Source organism: Myxine glutinosa, chromosome 13 (assembly GCF_964187855.1).
Source record: "Myxine glutinosa chromosome 13, kmMyxGlut1.1, whole genome shotgun sequence".
Taxonomy (NCBI): Eukaryota; Metazoa; Chordata; class Myxini; order Myxiniformes; family Myxinidae; genus Myxine; species Myxine glutinosa.
Genome location: NC_136273.1, coordinates 19,612,099 through 19,626,674, shown reverse-complemented (window position 1 = coordinate 19,626,674; position 14,576 = coordinate 19,612,099). Strand labels below are relative to the sequence as shown.

The window sequence follows — 14,576 nt, the reverse complement described above, 5'->3', positions numbered from 1 at the left end:
TGTGTAAATACCATGAAAGCTATTGGCCAATGGGTAAATACCATGAAAGCTATTGGCCAAATAGGTAAACGCGATACAAGCTATTGGCCCATGTGTAAATACCATGAAAGCTATTGGCCAAGTAGGTAAACGTGATACAAGCTATTGGCCAATGGGTAAATGCCATGTGATGACATCTCCAACAACATTATGTGATGGCATCTCCAACAACATTATGTGATGACATCTCCAACAACTTTATGTGCTAACATCTCCAACAGTGTTATGTGCTAAAATTCTCAACATTATGTGATGACATCTCCAACAACATTATGTGATGACATCTCCAACAACATTATGTGATGACATCTCCAACAACTTTATGTGCTAACATCTCCAACAGTGTTATGTGCTAAAATTCTCAACATTATGTGATGACATCTCCAACAACATTATGTGATGACATCTCCAACAACATTATGTGATGACATCTCCAACAACATTATGTGATGACATCTCCAACAATGTTATGTGCTAAAATTTTCAACATTATCTGATGATATATCCAACAACATTATGTGATGACATCTCCAACAACTTTATGTGCTAACATCTCCAACAATGGTATGTGCTAAAATTTTCAACATTATGTGATGACATATCCAACAACATTATGTGATGACATCTCCAACAACTTTATGTGATGACATTTCCAACAACATTATGTGATGACATCTCCAACAACATTATGTACTAGCATTTCCAACAACATTATGTGCTAACATCTCAAGCATTTACAAAAAAAAATCTATGTATAAAAGGAGCTGAGTTTCTCCATCCGTAACGCTTTCTTCAAACGAGTTTTGCTGTCATACAATAATACAAGTGGTACCGTTGAAAAGGTAAGCTAATAATCCATTTACTTGAAACAAAGAATTGTTGTTCCTTTAATCACAAACTTGCCTGTTTTAAAAGCCAGTGTTTCTGGAATTGAGGAAGAAGAAGCAGGACCTCGAGCTTTAATATCGCGGTTCCAACAGTAACATTTATTATTCTACGCCAGCAGGAACTTTTACAAGGGCACAGAAGGAGCACACAAAAGGAAATATAGTAATACTTCTCGAAGCATAGAAATACTGCTTCCTTACTATAATGCACGGTGCAGTAGTGTGTGTGTGTGTGTGTGTGTGTGTGTGTGTGTGTGTGTGTGTGTGTGTGTGTGTGTGTGTGTGTGTGTGTGTGTGTGTGTGTGTGTGTGTGTGTGTTTGCTTGTTTGTCCTGCTACTCCGACAGTTCTGGGTCGATTTATTATAATTTACAGACCGTTGTGTGTTTGTTTGTCTGTTTGTCCTGCTACTCCTTCTACAGTTCTGGGCTGATTACATCCAAACTTGACATAGGATCAGCATGACTCCAATTAGTGTATACGGGTGTTTTATCTTTGCCAGTGGTCTTAAAGATCCGGGAGAGGAGTGGCAGGGGGAGGTGGAAGATAAAACGATGCAACTCTACGTAAACGTGCATGGTGTAGTGCCGCCTCCAGGTGGATGAAGGTATTACAAGTCCCCACCTTTTACAGTACAGTATTCCTGTCCGCACGTTTTCCAGTGCAGTGAGGTGTTTGAATTACCAATTTGAATAAGAATAATAACATAACCCCTCTGGACACTAGTAGGGAGCGGGTCCTTCAAGTGCATAATAGTGCACGGAAGGAGCACATAAACAACGCCAACCACAGGTATGACAACAACAATTACATATTATTTATAAATAAATACTTTTTTTCGTGTTTCACTTCATTTTACATCCTCATTGACATTCGCAGATAGACATGCAATATGTTTGTAAAGTACAAATTCCGTCTTTTGATTAAACCAGTCAGCGAAGTGAAGGAAGGTGCTATGGCAGACACGACTAGTATCACTAAATTCAGCTCAACCCAGAACTAGATACTTACGCGGACCACATAGGCGTAGCGACGGCGGTCATGGATAGCTGTCGATAGATCCAGCTGGCTAAAAGCTTCTCCAAGAGTGCAGTATCCATGACGCTGGAAAACAAAATGGGAGAGTCAAGATCAAAAAAACGAAGCTTATGAATAAATGTCTGTGATGATTGCATAGTGCGGCATGCTGGTCATAAGATATGAAGTTCAATTTGTGCTGATTTGTTTCTTTATTTATTTGTATATGCTTCAAAAAAATAATAAACTACAGAACAAAATCCAAACAGCTTTTGCATGTTGCCAAAGGGTCCCCAAGTATGGTTTCTGTCAGAGTAGCATATCTGGCGGATTGGGGGAAGACCCCAATTCTATGTATATGTGTATCATATAGCACCACCTGCTGGCATCCTGTTTTTTAAATCTTCTTCTTCTTATATAAAAAAAGTTTAATCAACTTCATAGTAATATGCATGAAGGTGATGAAATGTGAGTGAGAATAATTCAAAAAAATTTTTTTACGTTTAATTTCACTCTTTTTAAGTGCAGGTTCAAAGCAAAGCAAACAACACTGAGCTTCACAGTGAAGCGGAAGTGATTTTTGCTCACTCCATGTATAAGCAACAAGGATGGTTGATGAAGATGATGTTCGCTGATTTACAAGCAGATGGAAGATGACCTCCGGCAAATGATGGAGTGAATACAGCTGAATGTTTGTGAAGTACATGTCTTGTGATTAAATCTGTCAGCAATGCATCAGCTACTCAGGCTAGTTATTTATATATACATATATATATATATATACATATATACATATACATATATATATATACAGTCACGTGAAAAAGTAAGTACACCCCATGTAAAGTTTTGACTTTTTCAACAAATTTCAACATACAGCTATTTGATGTTCATTTCAACAATATTGATAGATAAAGGTGATATAATATAACAAATATCATGAAACATTTTTTAGTCCATTGTATAATTTAAATAAACATAAATGCAAATTTCGCATGTGGAAAAAGTAAGTACACCCCTACATTTATCACTACTTCAAATACCTAAAATTAGAATCAGGTGCACCAGCTCAGGTGCAAATGATTAGAACATCGTTAGAGAGGATCTTGGAGGAACCTGTCTTATTTAAACCTCAGACATTTAGTTTGGTTTGCTCTTTGTTGTTGAAGTGTGCGGCATCACCATGCCTAGATCAAAAGAGCTCTCTGAGGCCTTCAGAAAGAAGGTTATAGATGCCTACGAGTCTCGGAAGGGATTTTAAAAGATCTCCAAACAATTTGAAATCAATCATTCGACTGTCCAGAAGATCATCTACAAGTGGAGAAGATTCCAAACAACTGCCAACTTGTTCAGGCCAGGCCGCCCCAGCAAGATCAGCCCGAGAGCAGACCGCAAGATGCTGAAAGAAGTCTCGAAGAACCCCAGAATGTCATCACATGACCTACATGTAGCTCTTGCCACTGTTGATGTCAAAGTGCACGAGTCTACCATTAGAAAGAGTCTGCACAAATTTGATCTACATGGGAGGTGTGACAGGAGGAAACCTTTGCTGTCCAGAAAGAACATCAGGGCAAGACTAAAGTTTGCCAATGAACACCTGGGCAAAGACCAGCACTTCTGGAACAATGTGCTCTGGACAGATGAGTCAAAGGTAGAGTTATTTGGCCACAGTACCAGAAGACATGTTTGGCGAAAACCAAAGACAGCATTTGACCACAAGAACCTGATACCAACTGTAAAGCATGGTGGTGGAAATATTATGGTTTGGGGCAGCTTTGCTGCATCAGGGCCTGGGCAGCTCACCATCATAGAATCCACTATGAATTTTCATTGTACCAGAAGGTGCTTGGGGATAATGTGAGGCCATCTGTCGGAAAGTTGAAGCTCAACCAAAGGTAGACCTTGCAACATGACAATGACCCTAAATGTTACATATTTATGTGAATGTATGTGAATTACCATTCAGGTCTTTGCTTATCCGTGTGTAGTATATTAAGTTGTGGTGTAGTTGTTGTGGTTGGAGGGTCAGGAGCCCTTCGGAACCAGTGGCCGGAAACGGAAGTGGCCGGAAACGGAGGAAGAAAAGACACGAGGAGAGAAAAGGACGGTGAATCTTCTTCCTCGCCCCGCGACGACAGAAGGTGGAATCGACCTTGCGCTGCGCGGAAAACAGCGGCGTTCCGAAACCCGTTTGGTGAGAGAGGAGTTACCTGGACGCGTAACTACCTGTTGACACGTGAAGTCCCCGTGAGTTCATGCACGGAACCAAGCGGTCGCACGTTGGGCCGCGCGCGCGTTGCAAACCGCGCCGGGTTCTGCCCCGTCTACAAGGCCGCGTACGGGTCGCACGTCGAACCTCGCACGCGGTGAAAAACCGCGTTTGGGTTTCGCCCCGTCTACAAGGACGCGTACGGGTCGCACTTCGGGGCCTCGCGCACGTTGGAAGCCGCGCTGGGTTTTGCCCCGTTGCTTGGCAAGGAGGTGCGCTGCAACAGCTGTCCCCGGTACGAGACGGCACGTTTGGAGCACGTCCGCCCGGGGTTCGTTCAACCACCCGAGTGCGGAGACGCCGAGTAGCAGTATCTTGGTCCGGAGGGGCCCAGAGACATTGTGAGGAGCAGAGACCGAAAGGGGGTGTGAGTACTCACCGGGACACACATGTATAAGATGGCCATCTTAATCTTAGGGAATTGATTGTGAATTGGGAATTGGTGATGATTATGTATTGTTGATTGCTCGGGGAAAATCTCCGTGGTTGTGTCCTTGAAATATTGTTGATGGTTGTGTCATTGAAATTGTTTGGTATCATTACCATTGAAATATATCCTTGAACGTCAGTTGTCTCTTGGGTGAAATTCATATGGCTTGCGTGGCGAAAGCGCATATATAATACAGCTTTCTGGCGAAGTTCCTCTCACGGTCCGGGGGTCACTGAGACCAGGTATTCACCGAGGGGACCACGTAACAGAATTGGGGGCTCGTCCAAATTACGATTTGCGGTTTCGCAATTGGGTCTACGTCCGGGATTTAAAATTGTATAAAATAATAAAATAATAATTTTTATTAATTAAAATTTATTAATTAATTATTAATTGGTAATTTTTTTTTTTGAGAAATTGGGGTAAAATCTTGGTTGAAGGTTAACAGGTGTTAACGATAGGCACCATGGCGTTTGTGGCACAGAACTTTGGGGTAACACCGAGTGAGGCACAGTTCTGAGCGTTGCTAAAGTCGGACCTCTTGAAATTGGCCAAACATTTTAACTTGGAGGTCCGAACTAATTTGAGGAAGGCAGAGTTGCAGGCCACGGTGATACAATCTATGGTGGGATTAGGAAAATGGGACGAGTTAGCCTGGGAGTGGCTACCCGAAGAACCAGAAGACGTTGAGCTCCGGAAACTGGAGTTGCAGTTACGGAGCCAGGAACGGATTAAAGAAGAAGAAAGGAAAGCAGAAAAGGAAAGAGCAGAAGAAGAAAGGAAAGCAGAAGAGAGGAGAGAAGAGAAGCAAGCAGAGGAAAGGAGAGTGGAAAGAGAACTCCAGGAAAGGTTAAAAGAAGAAGAAAGGAAAGCAGAAAAGGAAAGAGCAGAAGAAGAAAGGAAAGCAGAAAAGGAAAGAGCAGAAGAAGAAAGGAAAGCAGAAAAGGAAAGAGCAGAAGAAGAAAGGAAAGCAGAAAAGGAAAGAGCAGAAGAAGAAAGGAAAGCAGAAGAGAGGAGAGAAGAGAAACAAGCAGAGGAAAGGAGAGTGGAACGAGAACTCCAGGAAAGGATGAAAACAGAGGAAAGGAAAGCAGAAGCAGAGGAGAGAAAAGCGGAAAGGGAATTAAAGGAACGTGACATGGAGCTTCAGCAAGAAATCAAATTCAAGGAGCTGGAGTTAATGAGAGAACGGGGAGAGGCACCACCCTTGCTGACGGGGTCGACACCTAACCAGAAAACCTGGGATGTGGGCAGACATGTGAGGCTGGTTCCACCGTTCAGTGAAAAAGAAGTCGCAAAATTTTTTCCACACTTTGAGAAAGTGGCTCGACAATTAAACTGGCCGGAGGAGGCATGGACCATACTCGTGCAAAGTGTGCTGGTGGGGAAAGCTCAGGAAATTTATTCGGCGCTACCAATGGACCAATGTGCAGATTATGAGGTACTGAAGAAGCACATCCTCAAAGCCTATGAGTTGGTTCCGGAAGCCTACAGGCAAAAATTCAGGAATGCCAGGAAGAGGGAGAGTGAGACCCATGTGGAGTTTGCCAGAGTGAAAGAAAACATGTTTGATCGGTGGTGTGAGTCAAAAGGAGTCGGGAAAGACTTCGAGAAATTGCGGGACTTGATCCTGGTGGAGGAATTCCAGCAGTGTGTCCACGAGGACATCAAAGTGTACCTGCAGGAAAAGAAGGTACCAAAGTTGTGGGACGCAGCCACCATGGCAGATGATTATGCCTTAACCCACCGAATAGGGGTCCACGAACCTAACTCCTCGCCTAGATCTCCGCAGGGGAGGTGGGGAACAGCAGGTGCGGAGAACGACCATACATGGCGGCGGCCTCGAGAGGATTATGGGGACAACTATGATACCCCACCGGTTCGAAATCGGAGGGATGAGGGCCCAAGACAAACTTATAGTTCGGGGGGCCCGAGGCAGACCACGAGTTTTTCCTCCGGGCCTACTTGCGCTTTTTGCAAGAAACCTGGACACTTGATGTCCAGTTGTTACCGCAGGAAAAGCGAAGACCCAGAGCGGAGTCCGACTACTACGACTCCAAACGCAATGGCCATTGTGAGAAATCGCCATCAAAAGGGTTACCAACCATTTATTTCAGAGGGGTTTGTGTCACGGGATGGAGCCTCGACTAACCGGAAACCGGTTAGGATATTGAGGGACACAGGGGCACATCAATCTTTAATGCTTGAAGGCATTTTGCCATGGTCCGAGGAGACGGCAACGGGGGATAGTGTTCGTTTACAGGGGATCGGGGGCGGTGTTAGTGCTCCCCTTCATGTCATCCATTTGGAGTCCGATTTGGTGTCAGGACCGGTCACCGTCGGTTTACAAGCCACGCTTCCTGTAGAGGGTGTATCTGTGGTTATCGGGAATGATTTGGCCGGGGGTCAAGTTTATGGTAACCTGAGGGTTGGTAAAGAGCCCAGCAGGGAAAATAACGCCACACCAGCTCGGGATGGCGACAAAAGTGCCAAGCTATTTGTAGGGGGACTGAACTTCAAAACAGAGGAAGAGGTTCTGACCTCTGTCTTCAACAGATATGGGCCGCTGGTGGAAGTGCGGTTGGTAAGAGACTGGGAAACGCAACAGTCAAGAGGGTTCGGCTTTGTCACGTTTGCCAGCACAAAAGACGCCAGAGAGGCAGAGAAGGATTGGAATGGCAAGGATTTGGAGGGTCGGACCATAACAGTAGGGAAGGCATTTCGTAGGCGTCGAGAGGTCTACAGGAGAAGACAACTGGGCGGTAGTTTTGGTGGTGGCCGAGAAGGAGACCGCTATTCATGGGACTACAGGGACCAGTGGTCCCACCCTAATTATTAGGGAAGTTCTGAGAAGTGGAAGCACTGAAGGCGGCGGAGCCGCCGAGCCAAGATTCCTACACGAATTAACCGTGAACGCCGTTCCTAAAGGCGTCCAGGTAGTGAACTTTCATGCACGGACTAACCGTGAACTCCACGTTCCTCAAGGCGCCCATGTAGAGAACTTTCCTGCACGGACTAACCGTGAACTCCGCGTTCCTAAAGGCATCCATGTAGTGAACACTCGGCTTGGCCTCCCGGAAAAAGTGCTATCGAGTTGCTTAACTTTGGATCTTTGATCAACCCTTAACCTTCATTCCCAAGATACGGACGGTCAAAGTCAGAGGGTCATGAGATGGAGTTTGATTTGGCAGGGACAATGTCGTTGTTGGTACTTAGTCCAGAGGGAGTAATCTGGAGGGGTTGTGGTGACAATTTGGTTGCTTTATTTTTAAGTGATAACTGGGCCCGGGGGGAACTGATAATGTGGGGGGGGTTGAGTTATCTGGTTTGTTTCTCCAAATTGGCCGGCAAAGAAAGTTTTCGCTGGGTTCAGACTTTCTTTCTTGAAGGGGGGGAGTGTTACATATTTATGTGAATGTATGTGAATTACCATTCAGGTCTTTGCTTATCCGTGTGTAGTATATTAAGTTGTGGTGTAGTTGTTGTGGTTGGAGGGTCAGGAGCCCTTCGGAACCAGTGGCCGGAAACGGAAGTGGCCGGAAACGGAAGAAGAAAAGACACGAGGAGAGAAAAGGACGGTGAATCTTCTTCCTCGCCCCGCGACGACAGAAGGTGGAATCGACCTTGCGCTGCGCGGAAAACAGCGGCGTTCCGAAACCCGTTTGGTGAGAGAGGAGTTACCTGGACGCGTAACTACCTGTTGACACGTGAAGTCCCCGTGAGTTCGTGCACGGAACCAAGCGGTCGCACGTTGGGCCGCGCGCGCGTTGCAAACCGCGCCGGGTTCTGCCCCGTCTACAAGGCCGCGTACGGGTCGCACGTCGAACCTCGCACGCGGTGAAAAACCGCGTTTGGGTTTCGCCCCGTCTACAAGGACGCGTACGGGTCGCACTTCGGGGCCTCGCGCACGTTGGAAGCCGCGCTGGGTTTTGCCCCGTTGCTTGGCAAGGAGGTGCGCTGCAACAGCTGTCCCCGGTACGAGACGGCACGTTTGGAGCACGTCCGCCCGGGGTTCGTTCAACCGCCCGAGTGCGGAGACGCCGAGTAGCAGTATCTTGGTCCGGAGGGGCCCAGAGACATTGTGAGGAGCAGAGACCGAAAGGGGGTGTGAGTACTCACCGGGACACACATGTATAAGATGGCCATCTTAATCTTAGGGAATTGATTGTGAATTGGGAATTGGTGATGATTATGTATTGTTGATTGCTCGGGGAAAATCTCCGTGGTTGTGTCCTTGAAATATTGTTGATGGTTGTGTCATTGAAATTGTTTGGTATCATTACCATTGAAATATATCCTTGCACGTCAGTTGTCTCTTGGGTGAAATTCATATGGCTTGCGTGGCGAAAGCGCATATATAATACAGCTTTCTGGCGAAGTTCCTCTCACGGTCCGGGGGTCACTGAGACCAGGTATTCACCGAGGGGACCACGTAACACTAAACATTCCAGTAAATCCACCAAGGAATGGCTGAAAAGAAAGAAATGGAAGGTTCTGGAATGGCCAAGTCAAAGCCCGGATCTAAATCCCATCGAGATGTTGTGGGGGGATTTGAAACGAGCTGTGCATGCAAGAAACCCCTCAACCATCGCACAGCTGAAAGAATTCTGCATGGAGGAGTGGGCAAAAATTTCTCCCAGTCGATGTCAGAGACTGGTAGACAGTTATAAGAAACGCCTCCTTGAGGTTGTTTCTGCCAAAGGGGGCAATACCACCTATCAGAGCCAAGGGTGTACTTACTTTTTCCACATGCGAAATTTGCATTTATGTTTATTTAAATTATACAATGGACTACAAAATGTAAACGTTTCATGATATTTGTTATATTATATCACCTTTATCTATCAATATTGTTGAAATGAAGATAAAATAGCTGTATGTTGAAATATGTTGAAAAAGTCACAACTTTACATGGGGTGTACTTACTTTTTCACGTGACTGTATATATATATATATATATATATATATATATATATATATACATACAGTATATACACTAATATACATATATTTAAGTGATTATTCGCCATCTGTACAGTGTCTGTGATGTGGTGTCATTGAACTACTCCCTCAACTTTTGTGAAATCGTATCAAACGTCACGATTTCAAATGTCAAAACGTCACGATTTTTCACGTCTGGTGAGAGACCTTAATGTAGAAATACACCTCCAGTGTGTATGTCTTGGGTGGGTTTGAAATTATTTTTTTTACTTAAATTACATAGAAAATGGACAATTAAAAATAATTGAAATACATTTGTATAAAACAAATGTTTGTATTATGATTGGTGTAAATCATGACAACACAGCAACTCAGGTACAGCCATTATCCTCAGTTAAAACAAGCCCGCTCCTCAGTAACGACGCTTGGTGAGGAGCGCATTTTGAGCCAAACCACACTAGTATATATATGTATGTATGTATGTATGTATGCATAAATATATATATATAGTTTTATGGAATGACAAGATTGACTCTCACAATATACTTTAAAAGAGTGTGTTGGCATTAGAATCAAGTTCTACATGAGCTAACATTTTGCCTCAATATTAGCAAAAGGACGATATCAGAGAGTATGAGGATATAGTGACACACCTCTCTTGTGCTGGCTTTGTGAACATATATCCATTTGTCCTTGTGGAAATCTAATGGAAAAATGTTGCAAGGGAAAAACAATCATTAGCTAATGCAGGAGAATGCAGCCAAATATATTTTTGTTTGATAACACCACAAATGCCGGTACGGTAACTTAGTGATAAGGACACTGAATTCAGAGATCGTGGATTCAAATCTAGGTGCAGACAACATAATTAAAGGGGTACTCTTACTGTCACATGTCACATGCTTTTTACAGCCAATCAGGACCCGAACTGGAAAGACTGTTGTTTCAACAAAACTACTGGGAACTTCTCTGTTTTTAACTTTAACTTGAGTTTTTTAGATGCTAAGTTTCTGGAAAGAGAGCTTATCTTAGGATAATTACCATGTTCTGGAAAGAGAGCTTATCTTAGGATAATTACCATGTTCTGGAAAGAGAATTTATCTTAGGATAATTACCATGTTCTGGAAAGAGAGTTTATCTTAGGATAATTACCATGTTCTGGAAAGAGAGTTTATCTTAGGATAATTACCATGTTCTGGAAAGAGAGCTTATCTTAGGATAATTACCATGTTCTGGAAAGAGAGCTTATCTTAGGATAATTACCATGTTCTGGAAAGAGAGTTTATCTTAGGATAATTACCATGTTCTGGAAAGAGAGCTTATCTTAGGATAATTACCATGTTCTGGAAAGAGAGCTTATCTTCGGATAATTACCATGTTCTGGAAAGAGAGCTTATCTTAGGATAATTACCATGTTCTGGAAAGAGAGCTTATCTTAGGATAATTACCATGTTCTGGAAAGAGAGTTTATCTTCGGATAATTACCATGTTCTGGAAAGAGAGTTTATCTCAGGATAATTACCATGTTCTGGAAAGAGAGCTTATCTTAGGATAATTACCATGTTCTGGAAAGAGAGCTTATCTTCGGATAATTACCATGTTCTGGAAAGAGAGCTTATCTTAGGATAATTACCATGTTCTGGAAAGAGAGCTTATCTTCGGATAATTACCATGTTCTGGAAAGAGAGTTTATCTTAGGATAATTACCATGTTCTGGAAAGAGAGCTTATCTTAGGATAATTACCATGTTCTGGAAAGAGAGCTTATCTTAGGATAATTACCATGTTCTGGAAAGAGAGTTTATCTTAGGATAATTACCATGTTCTGGAAAGAGAGCTTATCTTAGGATAATTACCATGTTCTGGAAAGAGAGCTTATCTTCGGATAATTACCATGTTCTGGAAAGAGAGCTTATCTTAGGATAATTACCATGTTCTGGAAAGAGAGCTTATCTTAGAATAATTACCATGTTCTGGAAAGAGAGTTTATCTTAGGATAATTACCATGTTCTGGAAAGAGAGCTTATCTTAGGATAATTACCATGTTCTGGAAAGAGAGCTTATCTTAGGATAATTACCATGTTCTGGAAAGAGAGTTTATCTTAGGATAATTACCATGTTCTGGAAAGAGAGCTTATCTTAGGATAATTACCATGTTCTGGAAAGAGAGCTTATCTTAGGATAATTACCATGTTCTGGAAAGAGAGTTTATCTTAGGATAATTACCATGTTCTGGAAAGAGAGCTTATCTTAGGATAATTACCATGTTCTGGAAAGAGAGCTTATCTTCGGATAATTACCATGTTCTGGAAAGAGAGCTTATCTTCGGATAATTACCATGTTCTGGAAAGAGCATATCTTAGGATAATTACCATGTTCTGGAAAGAGAGCTTATCTTAGGATAATTACCATGTTCTGGAAAGAGAGCTTATCTTCGGATAATTACCATGTTCTGGAAAGAGAGCTTATCTTAGGATAATTACCATGTTCTGGAAAGAGAGCTTATCTTAGGATAATTACCATGTTCTGGAAAGAGAGTTTATCTTAGGATAATTACCATGTTCTGGAAAGAGAGCTTATCTTAGGATAATTACCATGTTCTGGAAAGAGAGCTTATCTTCGGATAATTACCATGTTCTGGAAAGAGAGCTTATCTTCGGATAATTACCATGTTCTGGAAAGAGAGCTTATCTTCGGATAATTACCATGTTCTGGAAAGAGAGCATATCTTAGGATAATTACCATGTTCTGGAAAGAGAGCTTATCTTAGGATAATTACCATGTTCTGGAAAGAGAGCTTATCTTAGGATAATTACCATGTTCTGGAAAGAGAGCTTATCTTCGGATAATTACCATGTTCTGGAAAGAGAGCTTATCTTAGGATAATTACCATGTTCTGGAAAGAGAGCTTATCTTAGGATAATTACCATGTTCTGGAAAGAGAGCTTATCTTAGGATAATTACCATGTTCTGGAAAGAGAGCTTATCTTCGGATAATTACCATGTTCTGGAAAGAGAGCTTATCTTAGGATAATTACCATGTTCTGGAAAGAGAGCTTATCTTAGGATAATTACCATGTTCTGGAAAGAGAGTTTATCTTCGGATAATTACCATGTTCTGGAAAGAGAGCTTATCTTCGGATAATTACCATGTTCTGGAAAGAGAGCTTATCTTAGGATAATTACCATGTTCTGGAAAGAGAGCTTATCTTCGGATAATTACCATGTTCTGGAAAGAGAGTTTATCTCAGGATAATTACCATGTTCTGGAAAGAGAGTTTATCTTCGGATAATTACCATGTTCTGGAAAGAGAGTTTATCTTCGGATAATTACCATGTTCTGGAAAGAGAGCTTATCTTCGGATAATTACCATGTTCTGGAAAGAGAGCTTATCTTAGGATAATTACCATGTTCTGGAAAGAGAGTTTATCTTAGGATAATTACCATGTTCTGGAAAGAGAGCTTATCTTAGGATAATTACCATGTTCTGGAAAGAGAGCTTATCTTAGGATAATTACCATGTTCTGGAAAGAGAGCTTATCTTCGGATAATTACCATGTTCTGGAAAGAGAGCTTATCTTAGGATAATTACCATGTTCTGGAAAGAGAGCTTATCTTAGAATAATTACCATGTTCTGGAAAGAGAGTTTATCTTAGGATAATTACCATGTTCTGGAAAGAGAGCTTATCTTAGGATAATTACCATGTTCTGGAAAGAGAGCTTATCTTAGGATAATTACCATGTTCTGGAAAGAGAGTTTATCTTAGGATAATTACCATGTTCTGGAAAGAGAGTTTATCTTAGGATAATTACCATGTTCTGGAAAGAGAGCTTATCTTAGGATAATTACCATGTTCTGGAAAGAGAGCTTATCTTAAGATAATTACCATGTTCTGGAAAGAGAGTTTATCTTCGGATAATTACCATGTTCTGGAAAGAGAGTTTATCTCAGGATAATTACCATGTTCTGGAAAGAGAGCTTATCTTAGGATAATTACCATGTTCTGGAAAGAGAGCTTATCTTCGGATAATTACCATGTTCTGGAAAGAGAGTTTATCTTAGGATAATTACCATGTTCTGGAAAGAGAGCTTATCTTAGGATAATTACCATGTTCTGGAAAGAGAGTTTATCTTAGGATAATTACCATGTTCTGGAAAGAGAGCTTATCTTAGGATAATTACCATGTTCTGGAAAGAGAGCTTATCTTAGGATAATTACCATGTTCTGGAAAGAGAGTTTATCTTAGGATAATTACCATGTTCTGGAAAGAGAGCTTATCTTAGGATAATTACCATGTTCTGGAAAGAGAGCTTATCTTAGGATAATTACCATGTTCTGGAAAGAGAGTTTATCTTAGGATAATTACCATGTTCTGGAAAGAGAGCTTATCTTAGGATAATTACCATGTTCTGGAAAGAGAGCTTATCTTAGGATAATTACCATGTTCTGGAAAGAGAGTTTATCTTAGGATAATTACCATGTTCTGGAAAGAGAGCTTATCTTAGGATAATTACCATGTTCTGGAAAGAGAGCTTATCTTCGGATAATTACCATGTTCTGGAAAGAGAGCTTATCTTAGTATAATTACCATGTTCTGGAAAGAGAGCTTATCTTAGGATAATTACCATGTTCTGGAAAGAGAGTTTATCTTCGGATAATTACCATGTTCTGGAAAGAGAGTTTATCTCAGGATAATTACCATGTTCTGGAAAGAGAGCTTATCTTAGGATAATTACCATGTTCTGGAAAGAGAGCTTATCTTCGGATAATTACCATGTTCTGGAAAGAGAGCTTATCTTCGGATAATTACCATGTTCTGGAAAGAGAGCATATCTTAGGATAATTACCATGTTCTGGAAAGAGAGCTTATCTTAGGATAATTACCATGTTCTGGAAAGAGAGCTTATCTTCGGATAATTACCATGTTCTGGAAAGAGAGCTTATCTTAGGATAATTACCATGTTCTGGAAAGAGAGCTTATCTTAGGATAA

The 14,576-nt window shown here is 41.7% G+C and overlaps 1 protein-coding gene across 8 annotated transcripts in view; it reads right to left on the bottom strand.

Moving 5' to 3' along the window:
• LOC137438666 (F-box only protein 32-like) overlaps positions 1 to 14,576 on the bottom strand; it is a 145,506-nt gene that overhangs the window by 61,277 nt on the left and 69,653 nt on the right. For all 8 annotated transcript variants that reach the window (XM_078767137.1, XM_078767136.1, XM_078767133.1 and 5 more), the window contains 2 exons: positions 10,236 to 10,285; positions 1,937 to 2,029 (listed from right to left, as the gene is read on the bottom strand). In XM_078767137.1, coding sequence (XP_078623263.1) covers positions 1,937 to 2,029; positions 10,236 to 10,285 — 143 coding nt within the window. The remainder of the gene's footprint in view (positions 1 to 1,936; positions 2,030 to 10,235; positions 10,286 to 14,576) is intronic.